Raw genomic sequence first — 22,451 nt, 5'->3', positions numbered from 1 at the left:
TAATCATCCAACCCAGTAAGGACTTGATTCACCAACCTTTGGAAAGTGGCAGGTGCATTCTTCAAACCAAAGGGCATTACCACAAATTGATAATGTCCTCCTGGGGTCGAGAAAGCAATTTTGGCCTTTGCACTCTCAGCTAGTCTGATTTGCCAGTAGCCTGCTGTCAGGTCAAATGTGCTCAAAAACTTAGCAGCTGCCAGTCTGTCAATGAGCTCATCTGCCCTAGGTATTGGGTGGGCATCTGTCCTAGTGACAGCATTGAGACCTCTGTAATCCACGCAAAACCTCATCTCTCTCTTACCATCTTGGGTGTGAGGTTTTGGCACAAGAACTACAGGACTAGCCCAAGGGCTCTCTGAAGGTTCAATGACTCCCAGCTCCAACATCTTTTGTACCTCAACTTTTATGCAGTCCCTGACATGGTCAGGTTGCCTGTAGATTTTACTCTTTACAGGCAGACTGTCACCAGTGTCCACCTCATGGGTGCACCAGTTTGTCTGACTTGGGGTCAGAGAGAACATATGTCTGTAGGATTGCAGAACTTGTCTGCAGTCCTGTTGCTGATGGACAGTGAGGCTGTCAGAAAAGACCACACCATCAACTGAGCCATCATCAGGGTTCTGAGTCAACAGGTCTGGGAGAGGGTCACTCTCTTCCTCCTGCCCCTCATCTGTAGCCATGAGTAGCCCCATGTCTGCCCTGTCAACATATGCCTTTAATCTGTTGACATGAAGCACCCTGTGGGGGCTTCTGGGAGTCCCAAGGTCCACCAAGTAGGTGACTTCTCCCTTTTTCTCAACAATAGTGTGCGGTCCAGACCATTTGTCTTGGAGTGCTGCTGGGGCCACTGGCTCCAACACCCACACTTTCTGTCCTGGCTGGTAAACAGTCAGTACAGCCTTTTGGTCATGCCAAGCTTTTTGGAGTTCTTGGCTTGCCTCAAGGTTTTTAGAGGCCTTCTTCATATACTCTGCCATCCTGGAGCGGAGACCAAGTACATAATCCACTATGTCTAGTTTGGGTTGTCTGAGAGGTCTCTCCCATCCTTCCTTCACCAAACACAGGGGTCCTCTTACAGGATGCCCAAACAAAAGCTCAAAAGGGCTGTAGCCAACCCCCTTTTGTGGGACCTCTCTGTAAGCAAACAGAAGGCAGGGTAAAAGGATGTCCCATCTTCGCCTAAGCTTGTCTGGTAATCCTTTTATCATTCCCTTTAGGGTCTTGTTGAATCTCTCAACAAGCCCATTGCACTGTGGGTGATAGGGTGTGGTGAACTTGTAGTTAACACCACACTCCTTCCACATTGCAGTCAAGTATCCTGACATGAAGTTGGCACCTCTGTCAGAAATGACCTCCTTTGGAAAGCCCACTCTGGAGAATACTCCAAGCAGGGCCCTTGCCACAACAGGAGCTGTTGTGGTCCTCAGGGGAATTGCTTCTGGGTACCTGGTGGCATGGTCCACTATCACCAGTATGAATCTGTGCCCAGATGCTGTTTGTGGGTCCATTGGTCCTACAATATCTATGCCCACTCTTTCAAAGGGGACCCCCACCACAGGTAGTGGTATGAGGGGGGCCTTTGTGGTGCCACCTGATTTGCCACTGGCTTGGCAGGTGACACAGGAGCGACAAAACTCCTTAGTATCTTCTGACATATGGGGCCAGTGAAAGTGAGGGACAAGCCTGTCCCAAGTCTTGTTCTGGCCTAGATGTCCTGCAAGGGGAATATCATGGGCCAAGGTAAGAAGGAAGCCTCTGAACTTCAGTGGTATGACCAACCTCCTGGATGCACCAGGCTTGGGGTCTCTAGCCTCTGAATACAGTAGCCCTTCATCCCAATACACTCTATGGGTACCTTGAGCATTCCCTGCAGCCTCAGCAGCAGCCAGCTGTCTGAGGGGTTCAAGAGAGGGGCAGTCTAATTGAGCCTGCCTCAGATCTTCCCTTGAAGGTCCCCCTGTCCCAAGAAACTCAACCTGATCAGGTTCAAGTTCTTCTAGGACAGTTCCTTCAGGGCTCTCAGAATCATCCTCCTGGGAGGGCTGATCCACCACCTGAGGCAGGGGGGAAGGCACAGCCTTAACCCTACTGCTCTTTCTCTTGGGTTGTGACTGGTCCATAGTTTCAGGATCCAGCACTTGTTCAGTGGTGCACTTTTTGGCCTGTGACCTGGTCACAGCAAGGACATGTGCATCTATCCCCAGCATTTCTGCATGGGTCCTATACTCCACTTCAGACCAGACTGAAGTTTCAAGATCATTGCCCAGTAAACACTCTACAGGAAGGTCTGAACTAACAACAACTTTCTTGAGGCCAGTTACCCCTCCCCAGGAGAAGTTAACAATAGCCACACTATGGGAGGTAGTGGCATTGCTAGCGTTGGTCACTAGGTAATTCTCACCTAGTATGATCTGTCCAGGGTCCACAAAAGCAGGTGTCACCATTGTGACACTAGCTCCAGTGTCCCTGTAGGCCTGAGCCATTCTTTGGTTGATAAAAGGAGTCTGTCTGTACTTGCCCAGGTTACTGGGGCCTACAGTAGAGGACAAAGCTAAGTCCCCATCACAGATCAGAACAGCCTGAGTAGGTACTCTGACTAGGCCAGAATCCTCCTCAGTTCCCAGGGTTAACCCTACTACACCCTTTTGCTGGGAACCACCACTTACAGCTGAACTAGGGGGTACAGTTGCCTTAGGGGCAATGCTGGCTGGGGGCTTATCCTTTTTGGTGCACTCACTAAACCAATGTGAGTTGGACTTACAATAGTTGCACCATGGTTTCTTTTGGCCATCTTTCTTTTTATCCTTTTTGGGACCACCCTCCCCCTGAGCCTTTTGGGGGCCTGGTGAAGACTTCTGGTCTTTTTGTTTCTGCTCATTACCCTTCTGGTCTGCCTTTTTCTGATCACCGCCCTGGTTCTGGTTTTTCTGCTTAACTCTAGTCCTGACCCATCTATCTGCCTTCTTTCCCAATTCTTGGGGAGAAGTCAGATCAGAATCAATCAGGTGTTGATGCAATAGCTGGTTTTGACAGTTGTTAAGTATTTGCTCTCTCATGATCAAATTATACAATCCTGTATAGTCCTTAACCTTACTTCCCATTAGCCAGCCTTCCAGAGCCTTAGTGGCACAATCTACAAAGTGAGTCCAGTCCTGAGTCTGTGTCTTCTGGGTATCCCTGAACAACAACCTGTATTGTTCAGTGGTTAGGCCAAACCCATCAATCAGAGCACTCTTCAGGACAGTGCAATTATCTGCATCCTCATCACTAACTGTGAGGAGCTTGTCTCTACCTTTCTCAGAGAAGGAGAGCCACAAGATAGCTGCCCACTGACTTTGGGGTACCTGCTGTACTTTGCAAGCTCTCTCCAAAGCAGTTATCCATTTGTGGATGTCATCCCCACACTTGTAGGGAGGGACAATCTTGCTCAGGTTTCTATTATCATAGTGCCTGTCTCTATCCTTAGGGATATTGCTGCCACCAGTGGGTTCTGACCCACTTAACTTTTGCTCTCTAGCCAGAGCAAGCTTCTCCTTGGCAAGGGCAAGTTCTTCCCTCTGAATCCTCAGATTAGCTTCCCTCATTCTGGCTGCATGCTCCTTTCTCTCAGGGGAAGTCATTCCCCTGTGAGAGGAAGCATTAGAGATGCTAGAGACATGGGAGTGGATGGATTCCCTTAAAGGGGATCTGTCCCTCCTGCTTCTCTGTGTAAGCCTACTTGGGGGTCTGTATGGGGGGACCCCATGCAAACTCCCATGTAAGCTTAGGTTAGCCTGGCTAAGTCTTCCTACTTGGCCCTGGCTGTCTACCTCTTCATCTGAAGTCCCATCTGACTCCTCTGTGGTGGGTAGACCCTCCTCTGTACCTAGGGTACCTGCCTGAGATGCCCTAAGAGTATCATACTCCTCTAGGAGTTGTCTTAACTGAAGGAGGGTAGGGTTTGCACCCTGTTTTATTCCTCTGGAGGTACACAAGTGTCTCATCTCCTGGAATGTTAAGGTATCATATCTAGAGGGGGTCTTTTGCAGACCTGACCCTCCTGAGAGAGCATCTCTCCTCTCAGAGACATGATCTAGTGAGGGTGTGGTGTGTGCACCTACCTACACTAGTTGTTTCTACTAAACCTCTCTAGTAGTTGTAGTCAGGGTGTGTTACTCCCTTCAACCTACAACTACTAAGTCCAGTAGGACTTAAGTATTATAATCTTATGTTATATGTACCTAGACAATATCTGTGTGATCTTTCAATTTAGTATCTCAAGATTACAATGGTATTACAACAGCAAGCTCAGATCCCACCGCTGCCACCAATGTGAGAAGTTGGCCTGATGTATGATGTCACTAGTTCTAGTGTACACCTTACATCAGTCCAAATACCATTATGGTGATTGGTTGTAAAGTCAACCTTATAGACCAGCTATCCTAGTGGTAGCATGGACAAGAGCAGTCTTAGGCTAAACTCTGAATGGCATGTGAAGCCAGCTGTGATACCATATATAATCCCTTGAATACCAAATGAAAGGACACCACAACAGATATATATATAAAATAAAGTGTATTTATTCTAGTCAAACCCTCAGCACTCTTTATGAGATTAGAGGTAAGTACAACACAGTCTTATTTAAGCATACATTAAGTCACACAGGTAAGTAATACAGTTAGGCCCTTGGGGCCACGCAAACCATATACTAAGTAAGTGGTAGAAGGACTACTGTCACGGAAATAGAGTAGGCCTAGGCCTAGGGAATCGCTGGGGCTACACTACACTAGCGTTAGTTAGGAAGTGGGAGGCCCACGGGATTCGTGTGCAGAGTGGAAACACTCACGCGTAATGCGTAAAAGTCAATAGCAATAGTACAGTTTAGAAAACGGTAGATTTAGGACACTTCCGGAGTAGCTAGGAAGTTGAGACTGGAAAACTAGACACTAGGATAGTCACTATCCTGATGAGCACCGGAGTACCCAAGTTACCTAGCCCACAGGCTGCGGGTGCATAGGGGTGAAGATCCGTCGGTTTTCGTCGTCGACTCCTATGGATGCCTGAAGAAAGATGCTGACAGGCAGTCAGTGAAGAGTGTCCGGTGGATCCCAAGGCTGGGATCAAGAAGAGAGGAAACCTGCAAGCAGAAGGGACAGAGTCAAGGTCACTAGCCAGTGACCACGTGGAACCAGGAAGGAACCAGGCGATGTCGTGAAGATTGCAGGTGAAGGTGAAGCTTGTCGCTGCAGCCAGGAGGACCAGGAAGCGTCGAGGACGACCAGGACCAGGAGGCGAGCTGTCCCACGAAGGCTCTTGCTGTCGGCGGCGTCGAAGTTGGACTAGGACTCACCAAGCCTTGGCAAGCGGAACCCACGAAGAACGGAGGACTTGCTTCTGGTGCAGACCAGGAAGGTCTGGGGTGCTTCTTCTTTGCAGAGAAGCGGGAGCCAGTCTGGAGGAGCCAAACCAGCGCAAAGGATTTCAGGGTGCGTCGTCACAAAGGCCACTAGCCAGCGGGCAAGCAACCGGACAGACGCGGCAAGCAGGAAAATGCAGAAGGGCCCCACGCAGGACTCGTGGAGTGTGGGGGGCTGATCTTCGGTGCAGATGGTGCTTGGGGTTGGGGCTTCTCAATCCCCGGTGCAAAACTTCGAGGGTGCCTCAGAAGCTGCGCTTTAAGTTACTAGCCACTTTTCCCAGGTAGCCGGTCCCACGTCGCTCGTCGCCTCCACGGATCTCAGCTTTGCTGTGGATGTGGATCAGGGTCGGAGAAGTCTGGAAGTCAAGGCTCTGGTCGGGCTCTGCAGTCGGTTCCTCGTAGAACGTGGGCAAAGCAAAGGGTAGTCTCTTGATGGTGCCTGTTTGCACAGGGTAGCCACTCCTTGGCTACAAGGGATATTCTTCAGTCTTCTTCTTTCGTCGAATGTCGAAGGTCCAGAGTTTCTGTTCAAGTTTGCAGGTTCAGGATAATCTAAAGTCTTGAGGCCCAACTCCCACTCTTATACTAATCTGGGGGGCTGGGATACCTGCTAGGTCACGCCTTATGGGTGGGACCTGGGAGGGGGTGGTTACACCCACTTCCCTTTGTCCAGTTTCGCGCCAGAGCTGGGGCTGGAGTGCCCCAGCGCCGGTTTGAACTGGACTATGCAAGGAACACCTTGTGTGCCCCAGGCATGTCTCATTCCTTTCAGCCCACCCTGCCCCAATACACTAAAGGCTGTCTGGGGAGGTGCTAGCACCTCCCCAAGCAGGAAACCTATTGTCCAGGCCTCCCTGGCTGGGATCACTCCCAGCTGCAGGAGGTCAGACTTGTGTCGTGGCAGCAGCATCCATTTTGTGATGCTGAGGCTTTGGTCAGAGGCTAACAGTGAAGTATGATTTTAACATGTCCTTCCCTCTAGAAGGGGGGAATAATATCCTCATGTCCAGAAATGGCATGGGGGTATTATTCCACAGTGTTAGACACCTTACACGACATGTTTTGATAAAGCCAAACCATAGTTACCATAACCGTTTAAGATTATAAGGCACTTTAAGAGTATATGGTAGGCTATATCATAGAACAGCTATAAGGACTTGGTTCCGAAAGCTGCAGACAGGCTCAGCTCATGCTAGAGCACCATCTCACATGTTACCAAGCACTCTGCCTCCAGGATTGCTAAAGCCTGCCATAGGAGTGACTGATAGGTACACATGTGTCTATATGTAAGTTAGGTATAGGTATACTACACCTAAGCAAGGGGTGATTACACGACCTTGCCCCAGCTGAGTGATCAGCCAGTTGTGTCAGAATGGAAGGCCAGGCCAGGGGTGGCATAATACATGCTGCAGCCCCTGGTAGGCCTAGGGTACACCTATGCCCTGGGTACCTAGGGTACACTGTACAGGGGCCAATAAGGTGATCCTATCCAAATGGGTTATGCACCTAAAGTACATAGTATTAATTTAGAGAGAGAACAGCAGGGCTGTGGGTCTGATTAGCAGGCCCACAGCCACATCTAAGTCGAAAACCAGTAAAGCAAAAGCAAAAAGTGGGGGTGAACATAGAAAGCAGACCCTACTCTCCTACAGAGTCCACATCGGATTGCATGGCGCGCTGCATCTCTCCCATCTGCCAGAGCCGAGGAAAGCGGTGCCCGGGCCTCCTCCGGGCACAGTGGCAGCACGTCCTCCACCGTATCCCACAGAGAGTGGGAATAACGGTCCAAGAGACAGGCGGTGTTTCAAGACCGCAGGCCCAAACTGAGCGAGGAGAACAGCTTCTTACCGAACTGTTCCAGTCTCTTGGAATCCCGGTCCGGAGGAGCGGACGGGGAGGAGGATTGGGAGGTAGAGGCCTGGATAACCAGACTCTCGGGGGTGGGGTGTTGGGACAGAAAACTGGGGTCGCCCGGAGCAGGGCGGTGGCGCCTGGCAACGTTCCTATCCACAGGAGGGACTGTGGAGGGCTTGGACCAGGTGCCCTGCAGAACGTCAGTGAGGGCCTCATTGAATTGCAGCAGAGGCTCAGTGGAGCATGCGGCAGACTGAAGCACCTCAGTGAGGATGTTAGTCCTCACAGCCACGGAAGGCAGCTCAAGCCCGAGGGCCGCGGCCGCCTTGCGGAGCACCACAGAAAAAGCTGCACCCTCCTCCGAAGCCACAGTCGGAGGAGAGATGAATCCAGTGTCTGGTGAGGTATCCAATCCACTGGCCTCCCCCAGTTCATCAGCCCAGTCCTGCGAAAGTTGCCCTTGAAGGGCCATAGGGTCCTCAGACCCCTCCCAGTCGCCCCCGTCATCCGATTCCTGGTAAACAGGAGGAATGATCGGAGCCGGTCGATAGACATAATGTGTCTCAAGCGGCGCCGGATGCGGCGTCGGGCGGCGCCGCATCGGCGTCGGGACCGGACAGGGGCTGAACCGGGGATCGACGTCGACCGGAGTCGGAGGTGGCACCGGTGTCGACGCCGGCGGAGGAGGCGTGACGAGGCCGACCGGCGTCGACGGGGGCCCAGGCTCGGGCCCCTCGGGGACCTGCGGCGTCGGGGCCGGAGCCTCCAACGGCGCCGGGGCCGGAGCCGCCGGCACGCAAGGTCGCCCAGTCGAGTCCGCGGGGCCCGAAGGCACGCCAGCGGGCGTCGACGGCGGGGCCAGGCTCCTCATGGCCGAGAGGAAGGCACTGACCTCCGCCGGCGTTGCGTCAGTCCCAGGGACTGGCGGGTATGGGGACTTGCGCAGCGCCTGCGGCTCCTATGGAGCCGCGGGGGTGGAACCACCCTGACCCTCGGCCGAGTCGCGTGACCGGCGAGGGGAGTCCGAAGAGCGGTGTCGCCTCTTGGACTTCTTGGAGTGCTTCGACTTACCCGAAGACTTCGAGCCAAACGAGCGACGAGGTCGAGTGCGGCTCCGCGACCGATCCTTGGACCTCCTCCTGGACCGGGATCGAGAGGGGCGCGGAGCCGAGTGGCGAAGCTCGAGAAGCTTGCGGGACCCCTCCCGCCTAGCTTTCGAGGACCGGGCCATACAATCGGAGCACGACTCCGCGTCGTGGTCGAGGCCCAAGCAGTACAGGCACCGGCGGTGATGATCGGTCACCGACATCAGTCGGTGACAGTCGTCGCAGGCCTTGAAACCAGGCATCCTACCGGCACCAGAGTCGAGAAAGTGACCAAAAGAGTCAAAAAAGTTAGTCAAAAATTGACTAAAGGGGTAGCTCTCCCGGATCAGCACTTACTGGCGCGGAAAAAAGAAGAACTGACGTCAGCGCGCGAGGGCGGCGTCTAAGTACTCCGACGTCATTCCGGCGCACGACGCCAACGACGGACGCGGAGCCGCAGACGATGCCTAGCGACGCGCAAGGGGTATTGCTACAAAAATCTTCCGGATCCAGTCTGACGCCTGGGGATATTCTAAGGTGAGGAATCTAACTAACGTGTTTCTTTCAGATAACCAAACTATGTGGACCCACACTGAGAGGAAAAAGTAGGAGTTCCCACATCTACCTGATCCTCATAAATAAGCTTAAAGTGTGTGGACCATTGATTTTCTGTAATATTACACTCCAGGGGGGAGTTGCTAATGCCAGTAAAATAAGTTTTATTTACTATCTCCCAGAACCTGGTCTGTTCTTCAGAACATCCACCGAAAGCAAGTCATTCCAGGCTTCTTGTTTGATTTCGGTTTTACGGGTTTCTAGGGCACACTTATAATCTTTCTTAATGCAGCTATGTGGAGTTTATCTTGGGGTACTTGTTTTAAGGCAATAAAAAGTTTTTGATGGGCTTCAGTACATTTATGGTAAAACCACTTCTCACCTACGTCCTTATGATTTCTACTTGGGAGTGTAAGACCCTTAGCCACCTTTACACAGATCCTCTCAAATGCGATGAAAGTTTCTACCCCTGGCTTAGTATGGTCAAGACAGACCCCAAAGTCCTCATTATCATTAACACAAAGGTCTTGGAAAAAGAGGTCCGGGACTACCGTGTCCATTTCAGCCTGCGCCCCTGGTCTGATAACTTTAAACAATTTTCAGTAGGGGCTTCCCCAGCTTTACCAGTTAATCCAATGCCCCCACCCGATATAAGATAAACAGGATTCTGTTCACTAAAGTGAGACCAGAGTGCATTATAAGAAACCACCTGAGGTAGCAGGACTGGGGAAATAAAAATATAATCAATTATACAATCCAGGCCTCTCGCCTTAAAAGTAGAGATCCTTGGCTCTCCAAGGTCTATACTTGGTTGTACCAGATCTAAATCAGCCAGCAGGTCCTCGAGAAAGCCCCCTCGCTGCATGTGCTCAAAATGCGAGCCAGAACAATGAACAGAACACAAAAAATCTGTAATGTGACAATTGATTGGGCATAAGTGAATATTAAAATCGCCTACGATTATTATCGAATAAGAAGTGGATTGTTTCTCCCTATAAACCTCTAAAAAACATTTTAAATTACATAAATGTTCATTAGTAAAACTACTTTAAAGGAGTATTAAAAGTTAACAATGAGGAATTTTGATGTATGGGCAGGCGTTACTCCACCGGTAAACAATTACAGGAACCAGTATCCACCAAACAGTGTTTTCCTGGCAGTTCAAGGGAAATGAGAATTAAAAATCCCCCTTAGAACTGCAATCTGATGAGGGCTGTGCGGATTTCCCAATAACTTTTATACCCGTAATCCAAAAATTGTTATCCCTGTTCCAGGTCTCTTGTAAGACCACCAAATCAAACTCCCTCAGTAAGTCCGCCCACTTATGATCAATTTCTTTTGTTTCTCAGGTAGGATATTCTAGTTGAGAACCCTTAAATATAGGTTATCACACTCATCGGCCCAATGACTAGGACTGAGACTGGAAATGGTAAGACTAGGATCATCTGGGCTATGGGTCTGCAGCCGGGAGGCTGAATCCAGTCAGTTGTTATTGTCCAACTGGCCCAGACGAAGGAATCTATTTATGGCCATTAGGCTATTCTCACCAGCCTCTTCCCTAGATAATTATTTACAAGATGGAGGTGGATTAGAAGATGGGGTGGGCATGGTAAAGAAGCAGAAGAGTTGGGGAAAAAGGACAACAGTCTCTAGGTCTTGGTCTATACATTGGGCGTGCCTTCGCTGGCCCAGATGCTGAACTTCCCAGCTTGCTCGTGCTAATACCCTGAGGCCCCTCTAGCGGTGGGTAAAAGAAGCCAAGCGGTAAGGCCCTAATGCCCCCTGGGCCCTGATTTGGACCCCCCCTGGAACAACTTCCCTGCAATGCCGAACTGATCAAAATTAATAATAATACAGTCACCCTCTTTTAGTTTGGCCTTCTTCCTACCCAGCCCACCCGTCAAGCCATGATAATACGAGTGCACGCTAGAGCCCCATTGTCTGAGAGTTGTTTGCAGCAATATTTAGTTTTACGAATAAGCTCCTGTGTTTATATGGCGCTCTTCCCTTTGAGTGAGGGAAGCCCTGTATAAACTGCTACCAGGGGAGTAGCTTCCGGGGGCAGTTGGAAACTACAGATATTTGGGATCCCATTTTTGCTCCGGTTTGTAGGAGTCTTGCCATGTCTGGCAGGAAAGTGATTATCCGAAGGGGTACGTTTGCCCAAGTTCTTACAATTTTTTTCTGCCTTCCTCCTCCCCCCCCACTCCCCCCCACAAGACAGACCCTCAGCTTAACTTTTTCTTGAATCCCTGTTCCATTATACCAGGTGGTCTGCCCTACCGGCCACAAGATTCCCCCCCCCATACTACTAGAAGCCATGTTTGGCAGAGCAGATGCATCAGGCATATTGGTAGCCACCCCCTATTATTCCTAATCATCAATTGGGTATCTATATGCGCCAACTTGCCTACCAACAAATCGGCCATTGATTCACAAAGTTTAGAAATGTCATCAATAAGGGTGGAGAATTGTGGTTCCAGGTGCTTTTGAAACAGGTTCTCCACTAATTGTCTCACTACTGGGAGAGATAGGAGTTCAATATCTGTGTTACTTCCACTGTCATGGCTCTCGGGACCGGGGCCACAGACTGATGCGGTGGAGGTAAGGCAGTTGCCCCAGAGTTCATTCGCTCGGCTGTCAAGGAACCCCTTAGTGAAATCTGTGCACCCTCTGACAAGTCAACTTGCTTTGTGGGAGTACCAAGAACTTCGATCAATCAATCAGGGGGATTTGTAAGCTTGCTACTCACCCGTGCGGGTCTCAAAGCGCTGGGGATGGGGGCAGGGGTGGCGGGGGAGGGTAAAGCAGCTCCGTTAAGTCTATAAGCCAGGTCTTGAGCGTCCTCCTGAAGATGTTCAGAGACGGAGCGCGTCTGATTTACTTCACATGGGGGTACGCTCAGAGGAGGTTCAAATGAAGAGACGCTCAACACTAAGTGGTCAGCCCTCAAACCCAGCTGTTCCTCTGCATTTTAAATATCCTTTGTTAGAGCTCCCACTGCTGTAGTTAAATAAGAAATAATTGAAGCAGAGTTTCAGGGAACTTTAGCTTTAGGTTTACTCAAATCTGAACTGCACGGTCGTTTGCGCTTACCCATTGTGGCTGTCGAGGGATGGGAAAAAAGGGGTTGGCCCAGCCCAGCCTCTGACAGTCGCGTACAGGCGCAGATGGGCCTGCCCGGGCTTTGGCCGGGCACGCTCGCACTCATCCCATACAGCGGGAGTGCCTGCTGGGTTTTTTTTGCGCCCCGGGCGCGCGAAAAGAGCGGCGGCTCACGGCGGCAAAGGAAGCTGGGACTGGTAGTCCCCCCAGTCCCGTTGCTGTGCCTGGTGCACCAGTACTGCAGGATTTCCTGCTGGGTTTTCTTTGCGCCTCTGGGCACAAAAAGAGCGTCGGCTCACGGCCACAAAGGAAGCAGGGACTGGTAGTCGCCCTGTCCCGCTGCTGTGTCTGGTGCCACCGCACTGCAGGAGTTCCTGCTGGGTTTTCTATGCGCCTCCGGGCGCGGAAAGAGCGTTGTGGTCGGCTCACGGCTGCAAAGGAAGCCGGGAATGGTAGTCCCCCAGTCCCGCTGCTGTGCCTTGTGTCCCCCCAAAGATTTGTATATTTTCCTGGTTTTGAAACATCCAACCCAGCCTCTTACTACTATAGGCTCGCACCTACACCAGCAAAGAAGAATATGCTCACAAACACCAAGCTGATTTACTCTGCTTCCTTTATTTCCCAACTGTCTATACAGGGTTACAACTTATGGAAAGACACAATAGACATAAAATCTGTCTGTGGAACAAGATATTGCCAGGTTCAAGGTCAAGAGGCCTTATTCAGAGCATGCCTCATACCACATCAAATGATTTTTCTGAATAAAACAGTCCAACATACTTCCTGTCTTGGTTTAGCTATAGTGTAAATATCTCGCATTCCAACATTTGCCCATTTTGAATATTGGCAACAATACATGAAGTATAGTGAGGATACATTAGATACCATGCTTAAAAATGGATCATACAATACATCAGACCCCGATCAGCAGGGTTGGCTGGAGGGCTCCCACTTGTCCTGCTACTTTTGGTGTGAATCCTAATTTTAATTTTTTTGCTGCACAATGGACGATTCGGAATGGAGACAGCATTGCTTATGCTACAATGCTGTGAGCACATGGTTCACCCGTTTGGCACACTTCGACAACTGGATGGCTATTGGTTCTTGTCCTTCAGGCCTGTTGGGTTTAACTGCATACAAGCTGTAATCTACTGCCTACTATGCGGCCACAAATGCATATTGGACATATGCCTAGGATCACAATAGGTTGCGCAATTGGTGTACTGCTGGACCCGTTAATTGCCCATGGGTATTGTTGTCCCCAGTGTCTTCCATTGCTGATAAATGCATTTCTTGGGCCACCCTGGGATGCTCCGGCTCCTAGTGACTTGGACAACAGCTCTACGTTCACGTACAGGATGCAGTCTGTCCTCAGCGGCTGCTATGGGAATTGGATGTAAATCACCTTTGCTTCATAAATCTGCTTTGCGGTGCACCTCTGGGATCGTCGTCTGCGGCTATGGACAATAGCAATGTTGTGTCTGCCACTCAGAACACATGAAATGACTGGCACTTTCCCGTGTAGGACCTGTTCAGCTTGGTTTTTTTCAACAAAATTCGTCCGAAACTTTTTTTTTTTCCGCTAGGCACCATGGCTTTAGGAGTGCTTAGGATTTCAAACATTATAATCACTTTAATGCTTTTATGCATATTTCAAAGGGAAGCTTTCGTTTAGACAATGTTCAGAGTAGTTTATTCCATTTTATGATATGCTTTTTAGATAGCTTTTATATATCGACCCTTACGATTGGGTGTTATATTCCTGAGTTAGGCCCATGTAGCGAAGCAGCTTATTTCTTACACTGTCCTAGAAAATACCATTTCAGCAGTGAACATTTCCACACATTTGCATGCACAACAATGTTGGATTAGTTTCTCTGAAACTACTTTGTTTACACATCCAGCTGCGCACAACATTATCACTATGCCTTAAACATCATGTACCAGGCCTATCTACGCACTAGGTACAAAAGTCGTCCTAGCCTTATCCACAGGGCGACAGTGCTATCTACATATCCATAACATTACTAATCACACTCACATATCGCAAAGGCTGCTTTTTATTATGAATAATAGGCATCCCGAAAGATTGGTAGAGGAGGCCCTTCTGCTGACCCAGAGGGTCTGTGCATGCTGAAAATCTGCCACGCACCAGTCTGACATTCCATGAGGGGTGTCCAACTTGAAACCAAGACAGGGTCCTTCACTCTATTCAATCAGGTAATGGGGTTGGATCGCCCCTTCGGAGGATTCTGGACTCTACACCCATACACACTCTAGGTACACTCAGATTCGGTCCGCATCATAGGAGTACGTTAGATTACAGTATTTTCCATATATGACTACATACAGCCTTTGCTTCAGCACCATGGTTGAAATATATCTGTTTACTCTTTCGTTGCTTGTAATCTCCTTTATTTGTCTCTGTCTCCTAATCATTGCAGCACATGTATTTTATACAAGTTAACATTGGTTCAATAAATATTATTGAAAACGTCCCACTGTGTATTCTCTGTATATTCTTCTGAGAATAAGGGAGCACGAGTGACTGAGCGAAAGGTTCTGAACTGTTTACATGATTCCTGAAGAATCAGGGTTGTCATGTTCAGTGGTTGCCAGAAACCATTTGCTCCCTGGTAAGGCTTACGGTGGTGCTGTGAGCTAGCTGGTCTATTGGACAACTTATCCTGCGGGGGTGTCTGGAATCAGTCATGACGCCAAACCCATTGTTTATGTTGTCAGAAAAATGCACAGATCCTACGGACTAGCAGGAACAAAATTACAGTGGAGCTGCCCAGCTATGCCTGCTGGTGAGCAGAGATACTACACATGATTTTCCGGGTCCAGGCTGATGGCTGGGGAACATTCTAAGTAGAGGAATCTGCAGCAAGAATCCTCAATCAGAAAACCAAATGCTGAAATCAAATGATGAGGTGGAGGCAGGAGAGAGACATGGCAGAAGAAAGGAGAAGGCAATGTGGGAATCAAGGAGGATGAAGAAAGGAAAAGTGTCAGGATTTAAGAGGGAGAATCAGACTCACGTGCATCGTCGAAGGTCAGGGTCATCTACTTGGTTGCAGAGATTAAGACCAAGTTGGCAGCATTCTTCTGATAAAGGAAGGAATACATCCTTACCAAGGTTGCGGGCTAGGATCCCCAGTGTCTCTAAATTCAGAAGAAATTAATCAGTAAGATTTTTTAAGTACAAACTAATCTATTTCAGACATCAGAAATTCTTTATTAAAAATTTTACTAACCATAACAGTTCAAATTGAGTTACGTTTTGTGTTCAGAGACCTTGCCTGTGGACTTCACTTTCTATGACCAGATGGGCTACTGCAGGGGCGAGTCGGGTGGGGGGGGGGGGGGGGGAGGAAGGTGTAAATTCGTGTAAGTATCATGGCGCTTTAAGTTTTCACACAGGTGCATTTATTGCGCTTATACAAAGTGGCAATTTAGTAATGCTCATTAAACCAGCTCTGAGACCAGCATCGTACAGCCAATGCACAGAAACCTATTCTAATGAGAGGAACACTCATGCCATCTTTTCATACTTGTTTTTTTTAATGCTTGAAAGTTTTGATTCATGTATCTGAACCTAAGAAAAATGCCAACACTACAGTTGCAGGTAAATACCCTCCTCCTTCTGAGAGATAATGACGCTGAAAAACTCTAAATAGAAGAAAGAACATTTTGCCCCTCTACGGTTGTATCTTTCTGTACCAGTGGTACAGGAAACAGCCTTTACAACAAGGTAAACATGTCACATGCTTTTGCCTCACATTTTTTTGCACGCATATTTTTTACTGCGATTATGTATTTACATTGCATGCCAATACCACGTATATATTGTTTTTAAATGTAAAAACAATGCGTGGTATTGGCATGTCATTTAAATGCATAAACGCTGTAAAAACATGTGTGCTAAGAAATTCGAGGTGTGGCATGCAGAACAAGTTACTTGCCTTCGGTAACAATATATCTGTAAGAAACATTAGTTAGTTAGATTCCTCACCTTAGAATATCCCCAGGCGTCAGGCTGGATCCGGAAAGATTTTTTCGTCAGCAATACCCTTGCGCGTCGCTAGGCATCGTATGCGGCTCCGCGTCCGTCGTCGGCGTCGCGATCGCCGGGATGACGTCGGAGTACTTAGACGCCGCCCTCGCGCGCTGACGTCAGTTCTTGTACATAGCTTTCCGCGCCAGGAACGCAGAGCCATGCAAGAGACCGACACTGGTGCCATAAATCTAGGGCCCTGAAAGGGATGACCTTAACACTAAATACCGGTTCGCAGAACGGGGAGGATGGGTGGGGCGGTGAGGAATCTAACTAACTAATGTTTCTTACAGATATATCGTTACCGAAGGTAAGTAACTTGTTCATCTGAAAGAAACACGTTAGTTAGATTCCTCACCTTAGAATAGATACCCCAGCAATGCCAAACCCGGAGGTGGGTCTGCGAACCAAGATCACACCAGGAAGTCCTGGAGAACCGAACGGCCAAAGAAGCCGTCTCTCCGGACTTGGCTGTCCAGGCAATAATGTTTGGCAAATGTGTGCAGCGAGGTCCACGTTGCTGCCTGACAAATGTCCTGCAAGGCGACTCCCCGGCCCAGGGCAGTGGTCGCCGCTTTGGCCCGAGTGAAATGGGCCCTCAGCCCCACAGGAGGTTCCTTTTTAGCTAAGGAATAACTGGACTTGATACACAAAACGACCCACCGAGAGATGGTTTGCTTGTGCACCGCCGGTCCCTTCTTAGCGCCCACATAGCCAACAAAGAGTTGGTCGTCCACCCGGAACTGTTTGGTGCGGTCCTGATAGAAAGAAAGTGCCCGATTTGGGTCCAGACGGTGGAGCCTCTCTTCCGCTTTCGAGGGATGCGGACGCGGAAAGAAGGTGGGCAGATTAACAGACTGGCCGATTTTAAAGGCAGTTACTACCTTAGGGAGAAAGGGAGGACGAGTACTGAGAACAACTTTATCCGGATGGACAGAAAGGAAAGGAGGCTTAGGCTTAGAAGATAGAGCCTGGAGCTCACTCACCCTTCTAGCAGAGGTGATGGAAACCAGGAAAGCAGTCTTAAGAGTCAGAAGACGAAGGGGACAATTATGAAGTGGCTCAAAGGGAGCGCACATCAGATAGGTCAACACTAGATTCAAATCCCACTGAGGCATTACGAAAGGGACAAGAGGAAACATGTGAGCAATGCCCTTAAAGAATCAAGAAACAACAGGGGATTTAAAAAGAGAAGGCTGATCAGGAAGGCGTAAGAAAGCAGAAATACCCGAAAGGTATCCCTTGAGGGTGCCCAGAGCAGAGCCCTGCTGGGCCAGGGAAAGAAGAAAGAGGAGAACCTCAGAAAGAGGGGTGGAAAGGGGATCCACAGCCTTAGCTGTTCACCATGCCACCCATTTTTTCCACCTGCAGGCATATACCGTCTTTGTGGAGGGACGCCTGGCTGCCAGAATAACATCACAGACTTCAGGAGGCAAGTCAAATGGCATCAACTGCCGCCGCTCAAAATCCACGCATGGAGGTGGAGGCTGGACAGGTTCGGGTGGAGGACCGTCCCCTGCTGCTGCGACATAAGGTCCTCCTGAAGAGGCAGTCGAATCGGGGGATCAATCGATAGACTGAGTAGCTTGGGATACCAGTATCCTCGTGCCCAATCCAGAGCCACAAGGATGACTTGGGCCCGGTTGCACCTGATCTTCTTCAGCACTCTGGGCAGAAGTGGTATAGGCGGAAAGGCGTACAACAGACCGCAACTCCACTCGCGACGAAAAGCGTCTCCGAGCGAGTGCCGCCTTGGAAATTCCAACGGGCAGAACTGCTGACATTGCGCGTTCTCTTCGGTGGCGAATAAATCTAACCAAAGCTCTCACCACTGCCGAAAGAGGCCTTGCGCCACGCCCGAGTTCAGACGCCATTTGTGATCCATCATGCACCGGCAGCTGAGTTCGTCTGCCTTGGCGTTTAGAGAGCGCGCCAGGTGTTGAACCACCAGGGTGATGCCCTGATGTTCCAGCCATGTCCAGCGGTGCAGAGCCTCCTGACAAAGGGTCCACGACCCCACCCCACCCTCTTTGTTGCAATACCACATGGCGGTGGTGTTGTCCGTGAACACCTGCACTACACTTCCCCGAACAGAGGGAAGGAATGCCTTCAGTGCAAGCCGGATCGCCCGCAGCTCCAATAGGTTGATATGGAGCCGGGACTCCGCCGGAGACCAGAGGCCTCTGATCTCCGCCTCTCCCATGTGGCCCCCCCATCCCAGGAGGGACGCATCCGTCACTACTGTGTGCTCCGGTTGGGGAAGGGAGAGTGATCCGCCACTGACCCAATCGCGGTCCGTGAGCCACCACTGCAACTGTCTTGCAGTGCCCTCTGAGATCAAGAGATGGTCGGACAGGTTGCCCCGATGCTGGGCCCACTGAAACTTCAGGTCCTACTGCAGAGCCCGCATCTGCCACCGGGCGTGATGTACCAGCAGGATGCAGGAGGCCATCAGACCCAGAAGCCGCAGCACCAACCTGACCGAAACCCGGGATAAAGGCCGAAACATCGGAATCAGAGCCTGAATATCCCGAACCCACTGTTCCGGAGGACAGACCCGGAACTGCGCCGAGTCCAGAACCGCTCCGATGAAGAGGAGCTTCTGGGAGGGACTCAGATGCGACTTCGGCACATTGATGGAAAACCCCAGCAAATGCAGGAGGTCGGCCGTAGTCTGGAGGTGGGAGACGACTGCCTGGGCCGAGCCCGCCTTCAACAAACAGTCGTCGAGATAGGGGAAGACTGGAACCCCTAATCTGCGCAGGTGAGCTGCGACCACCGCCATCACTTTCGTGAACACCCGAGGGGCACTGGTGAGGCCAAAGGGGAGCACGATAAACTGAAAGTGCTCGTGGCCTACCGTGAACCGCAGGTAACGCCGGTGGGCAGGCAGGACGGGGATATGGAAATAAGCATCTTGCAAGTCCAACGCTACCATCCAGTCTCCAGGGTCTAGGGCAGCCAGAACATGAGCTAATGTCAGCCTCTTGGACTTCTCCTTCCGGAGGAAGGCGTTGACGCTCCTGAGGTCCAAGATAGGGCGTAGGCCCCCTTTACCTACTTCTGGGCCAGTAACACGCCTGATGGATCCCCTTGGCCAAGAGGGTCGTAACTTCCTCCTGCAGAAGTTGCAAGTGATTCCCCGACATGCGGTGGTACTGCGGTGGCACGGCTGGAGGGGTCGCCTCGAAGGGGAGGGCGTAGCCCCTTCGGACGATTTGCACCACCCACCTGTCCAATGTGATGGTACACCAGTGGAGCAGGCGATGGCGAACTCTGCCTCCCACTGGCGTGGAATGGGCCTGAAAGCTCAGAGTAGGAGGGTTTTGAGGCGGATGCTGCTGGGGCAGATGTGGATGGACCGGCTCATTGTCCCCCTGCTCCGCCTCGGCGGAATCCACGTCCGCGTTGAGGCTGGTTCTGCAACCTGTGGCTAGACGGACGTGAGGGGGCGCCCCTTCCTTAGCCACGAAAGGGGCGAAAAGCGGAAGTTTGCGGGCGCGGGCCGAGAGGCCCAAGGACTTGGCCGTAGCCCTGGAGTCCTTAAAGCGCTCAAGCGCACTATCCGCTTTTGTCGCCAAAAAGGCGACTAACATCGCAGGGCATGTCCATGAGGGTGCTCTGGACATCCCTGGAGAAGTTCGTGGATCTCAGCCAGGTGTGGCGATGAATCGCCAGCGTGGTCGCAATTGCCCTGCCTAGTGAGTCTGTTGTGTCCAGTTCACATCGGATTGAATACCGTGCCGCATCCCACCCCTCGGCAAGAGCCTGGGCGAGCTGTGTCCGGGCCTCCTCCGGACACTGAGGCAGCACGTCCGCCACCGTATCCCACAAAGAGTGGGTGTAACGGTCCAAAAGGCAAGCGGTGTTGATAGACTGCAACCCCAAACTTAGGGAGGAGAACAGCTTCTTCCCAAACTGTTCCATCCTTTTGGATTCCCGATCCGGGGGAGCGGACGGGAAGGTGGTCTGGGAGGTAGAGGCCTGGATAACCAGGCTCTCGGGCGTGGGGTGCACCGACAGAAAACTGGGGTCGCACCGGTGCAGGGCGGTGGTGCCGGGCCATGTTCCGGTCCACAGGAGGGACTGTGGAGGTCTTGGACCAGGTGCCCATCAGAAAGTCAGTAAGTGCTTCATTGAACTGCACCAGAGGCTCCAAGGAGCTTACTGGCAGTTGAAGCACTTCAGTGAGGAGATTAGTCCTCACAGCCCCAGCAGGGAGCTCCAGCTCAAGGGCTTCGGCCGCCTTGCGCAGCACCACAGACTATGTAGCACCCTCCTCCGTAGCCACGGAGGGAGGAGAGATAAAGCCAGTTTCAGGGGAGGTATCAAGACCACTGGCATCCCCCAGTTCTTCTGCCCAGTCCTGAGGAACAAGTTACTTACCTTCGGTAACGATGTATCTGTAAGAAACATTAGTTAGTTAGATTCCTCACCTTAGAATATCCCCAGGCGTCAGGCTGGATCCAGAAAGATTTTTGTAGCAATACCCCTTGCGCGTCGCTAGGCGTCGTCTGTGGCTCCGCGTCCGTCGTTGACGTCGTGCACCGGCATGACGTCGTCGGAGTACTTAGACGCCGCCCTCGCGAGCTGACGTCAGTTCTTGTACACAGCTTTCCGGGCCAGGGACGCTGAGCCATGCAAGAGACCGACACTGGTGCCAAAAAATCTAGGGCCCTGAAAGGGAGAACCTTAACCCTAGATGTCGGTTCGCAGAACGGGGAGGCTGGGTGGGTCGGTGAGGAATCTAATTAATGTTTCTTACAGATACATCGTTACAGAAGGTAAGTAACTTGTTCATCTGAAAGAAACACGTTAGTTAGATTCCTCACCTTAGAATAGATACCCCAGCAATACCAACCCCGGTGGTGGGTCTGTGAACCAAGATCACACCAGAAAGTCCTGGAGAACAGAACGGCCAAAGTGGCCATCCCTCCGGACTTGGCTGTCCAGGCAGTAATGTCTCGCAAACGTGTGCAGCGAAGCCCACGTCGCTTCCTGACAGATGTCTTGCAAGGGGACTCCCCGCCCCAGTGCAGTCGTGGCCGCAGTGGCACGAGTAGAATGGGCCCGTAGCCCAACAGGAGGAACCTTTTTCACCAAAGAATAGCAGGTCTTAATACACAACACGACCCACCGAGAGATGGTCCGCTTGTGTACAGCTTTACCCTTCTTAGCCCCTACGTATCCAACAAAACGTTGGTCGTCTACCCGGAACTGTCTTGTGCGGTCCAAATAAAAGGATAGCGCACGTTTTGGGTCCAGACGGTGGAGCCTCTCTTCATCTTTTGAAGGATGCGGAGGCGGAAAGAACGTGGGCAGCGTGACAGATTGCCCGATGTGAAAGGGAGTCACGACTTTAGGCAGGAAAGAAGGACGTGTCCGGAGGACAACCTTGTCCGGATGAACTGAAAGGAAGGGAGGCTTAGATGACAAAGCCTGGAGCTCACTCACCCGCCTAGCGGAGGTGATTGCTACAAAGAAAGTAGTTTTCAAAGTCAAAAGACGGATGGGACAGTTATGAAGGGGCTCAAAGGGAGCGCACATCAGAAAAGTGAGAACAAGGTTCAAGACCCACTGAGGGATTACGAAAGGAACAGGAGGGTACATATGAGTAATGCCCTTGAGAAAGCGTGAAACAACAGGGGAGTTGAAAAGATAAGGCTGATCAGGAAGCCGTAGGAAAGCAGAGATAGCAGCAAGATAACCTTTCAAGGTGCCCAGAGCAGAGCCCTGCTGGGCCAAGGAAAGAAGAAAGAGGAGAACCTCAGAAAGAGGGGCGGAAAGGGAATCCACAGCTTCTGCTGTGCACCATGCAAGAAATTTGTTCCACCGGCAGGCGTATACCGTTTTTGTGGAGGGACGCCTGGCTGCCAAAATGACATCACAGACTTCTGGAGGCAAGTCAAATGGCATCAACTGCCGCCGCTCAATGTCCACGCATGTAGGTGGAGGCTGGACAGGTTCGGGTGGAGGACCGTCCTCTGCTGCTGCGACAGAAGATCCTCCTAAAGAGGCAGTCGTATCGGGGGATCGATGGACATACTGAGTAGCTCGGGATACCAGTACCTTCGTGCGCAATCCGGAGCCACCAAGATGACTTGGGCCCGGTGTGAGAAGATGATGTCACTAATTCTAGTGTACACCTTGTATCAGTCCAAACAACCCTTATGGTGATTGGTTGTAAAGTCAACCTTATAGACCAGCTATCCTAGTGGTAGCATGGACAAGAGCAGTCTTAGGCTAAACTCTGAATGGCATGTGAAGCCAGCTGTGATACCATATATAATCCCTTGAATACCAAATGAAAGGACACCAGAACAGATATATATATATATAAAATGAAGTGTATTTATTCTAGTCAAACCCTCAGCACTCTTTATGAGATTCGAGG

General features: G+C 50.8%; 1 protein-coding gene across 1 annotated transcript in view; it reads right to left on the bottom strand.

Annotated features, from left to right (window-relative positions):
• The window catches only part of IPO4 (importin 4), a 3,494,625-nt gene that overhangs the window by 1,384,949 nt on the left and 2,087,225 nt on the right, over positions 1–22,451 (bottom strand). Inside the window, exon 17 of the mRNA XM_085624107.1 lies at positions 15,042–15,165. Coding sequence (XP_085480233.1) covers positions 15,042–15,165 — 124 coding nt within the window. The remainder of the gene's footprint in view (positions 1–15,041; positions 15,166–22,451) is intronic.

The sequence above is a fragment of the Triturus cristatus genome, chromosome 1_1 (assembly GCF_964204655.1).
Source record: "Triturus cristatus chromosome 1_1, aTriCri1.1, whole genome shotgun sequence".
Classification (NCBI taxonomy): Eukaryota; Metazoa; Chordata; class Amphibia; order Caudata; family Salamandridae; genus Triturus; species Triturus cristatus.
Note: the sequence above shows the minus strand (reverse complement) of the source record. Positions and strands in the feature narration are given on the sequence as shown.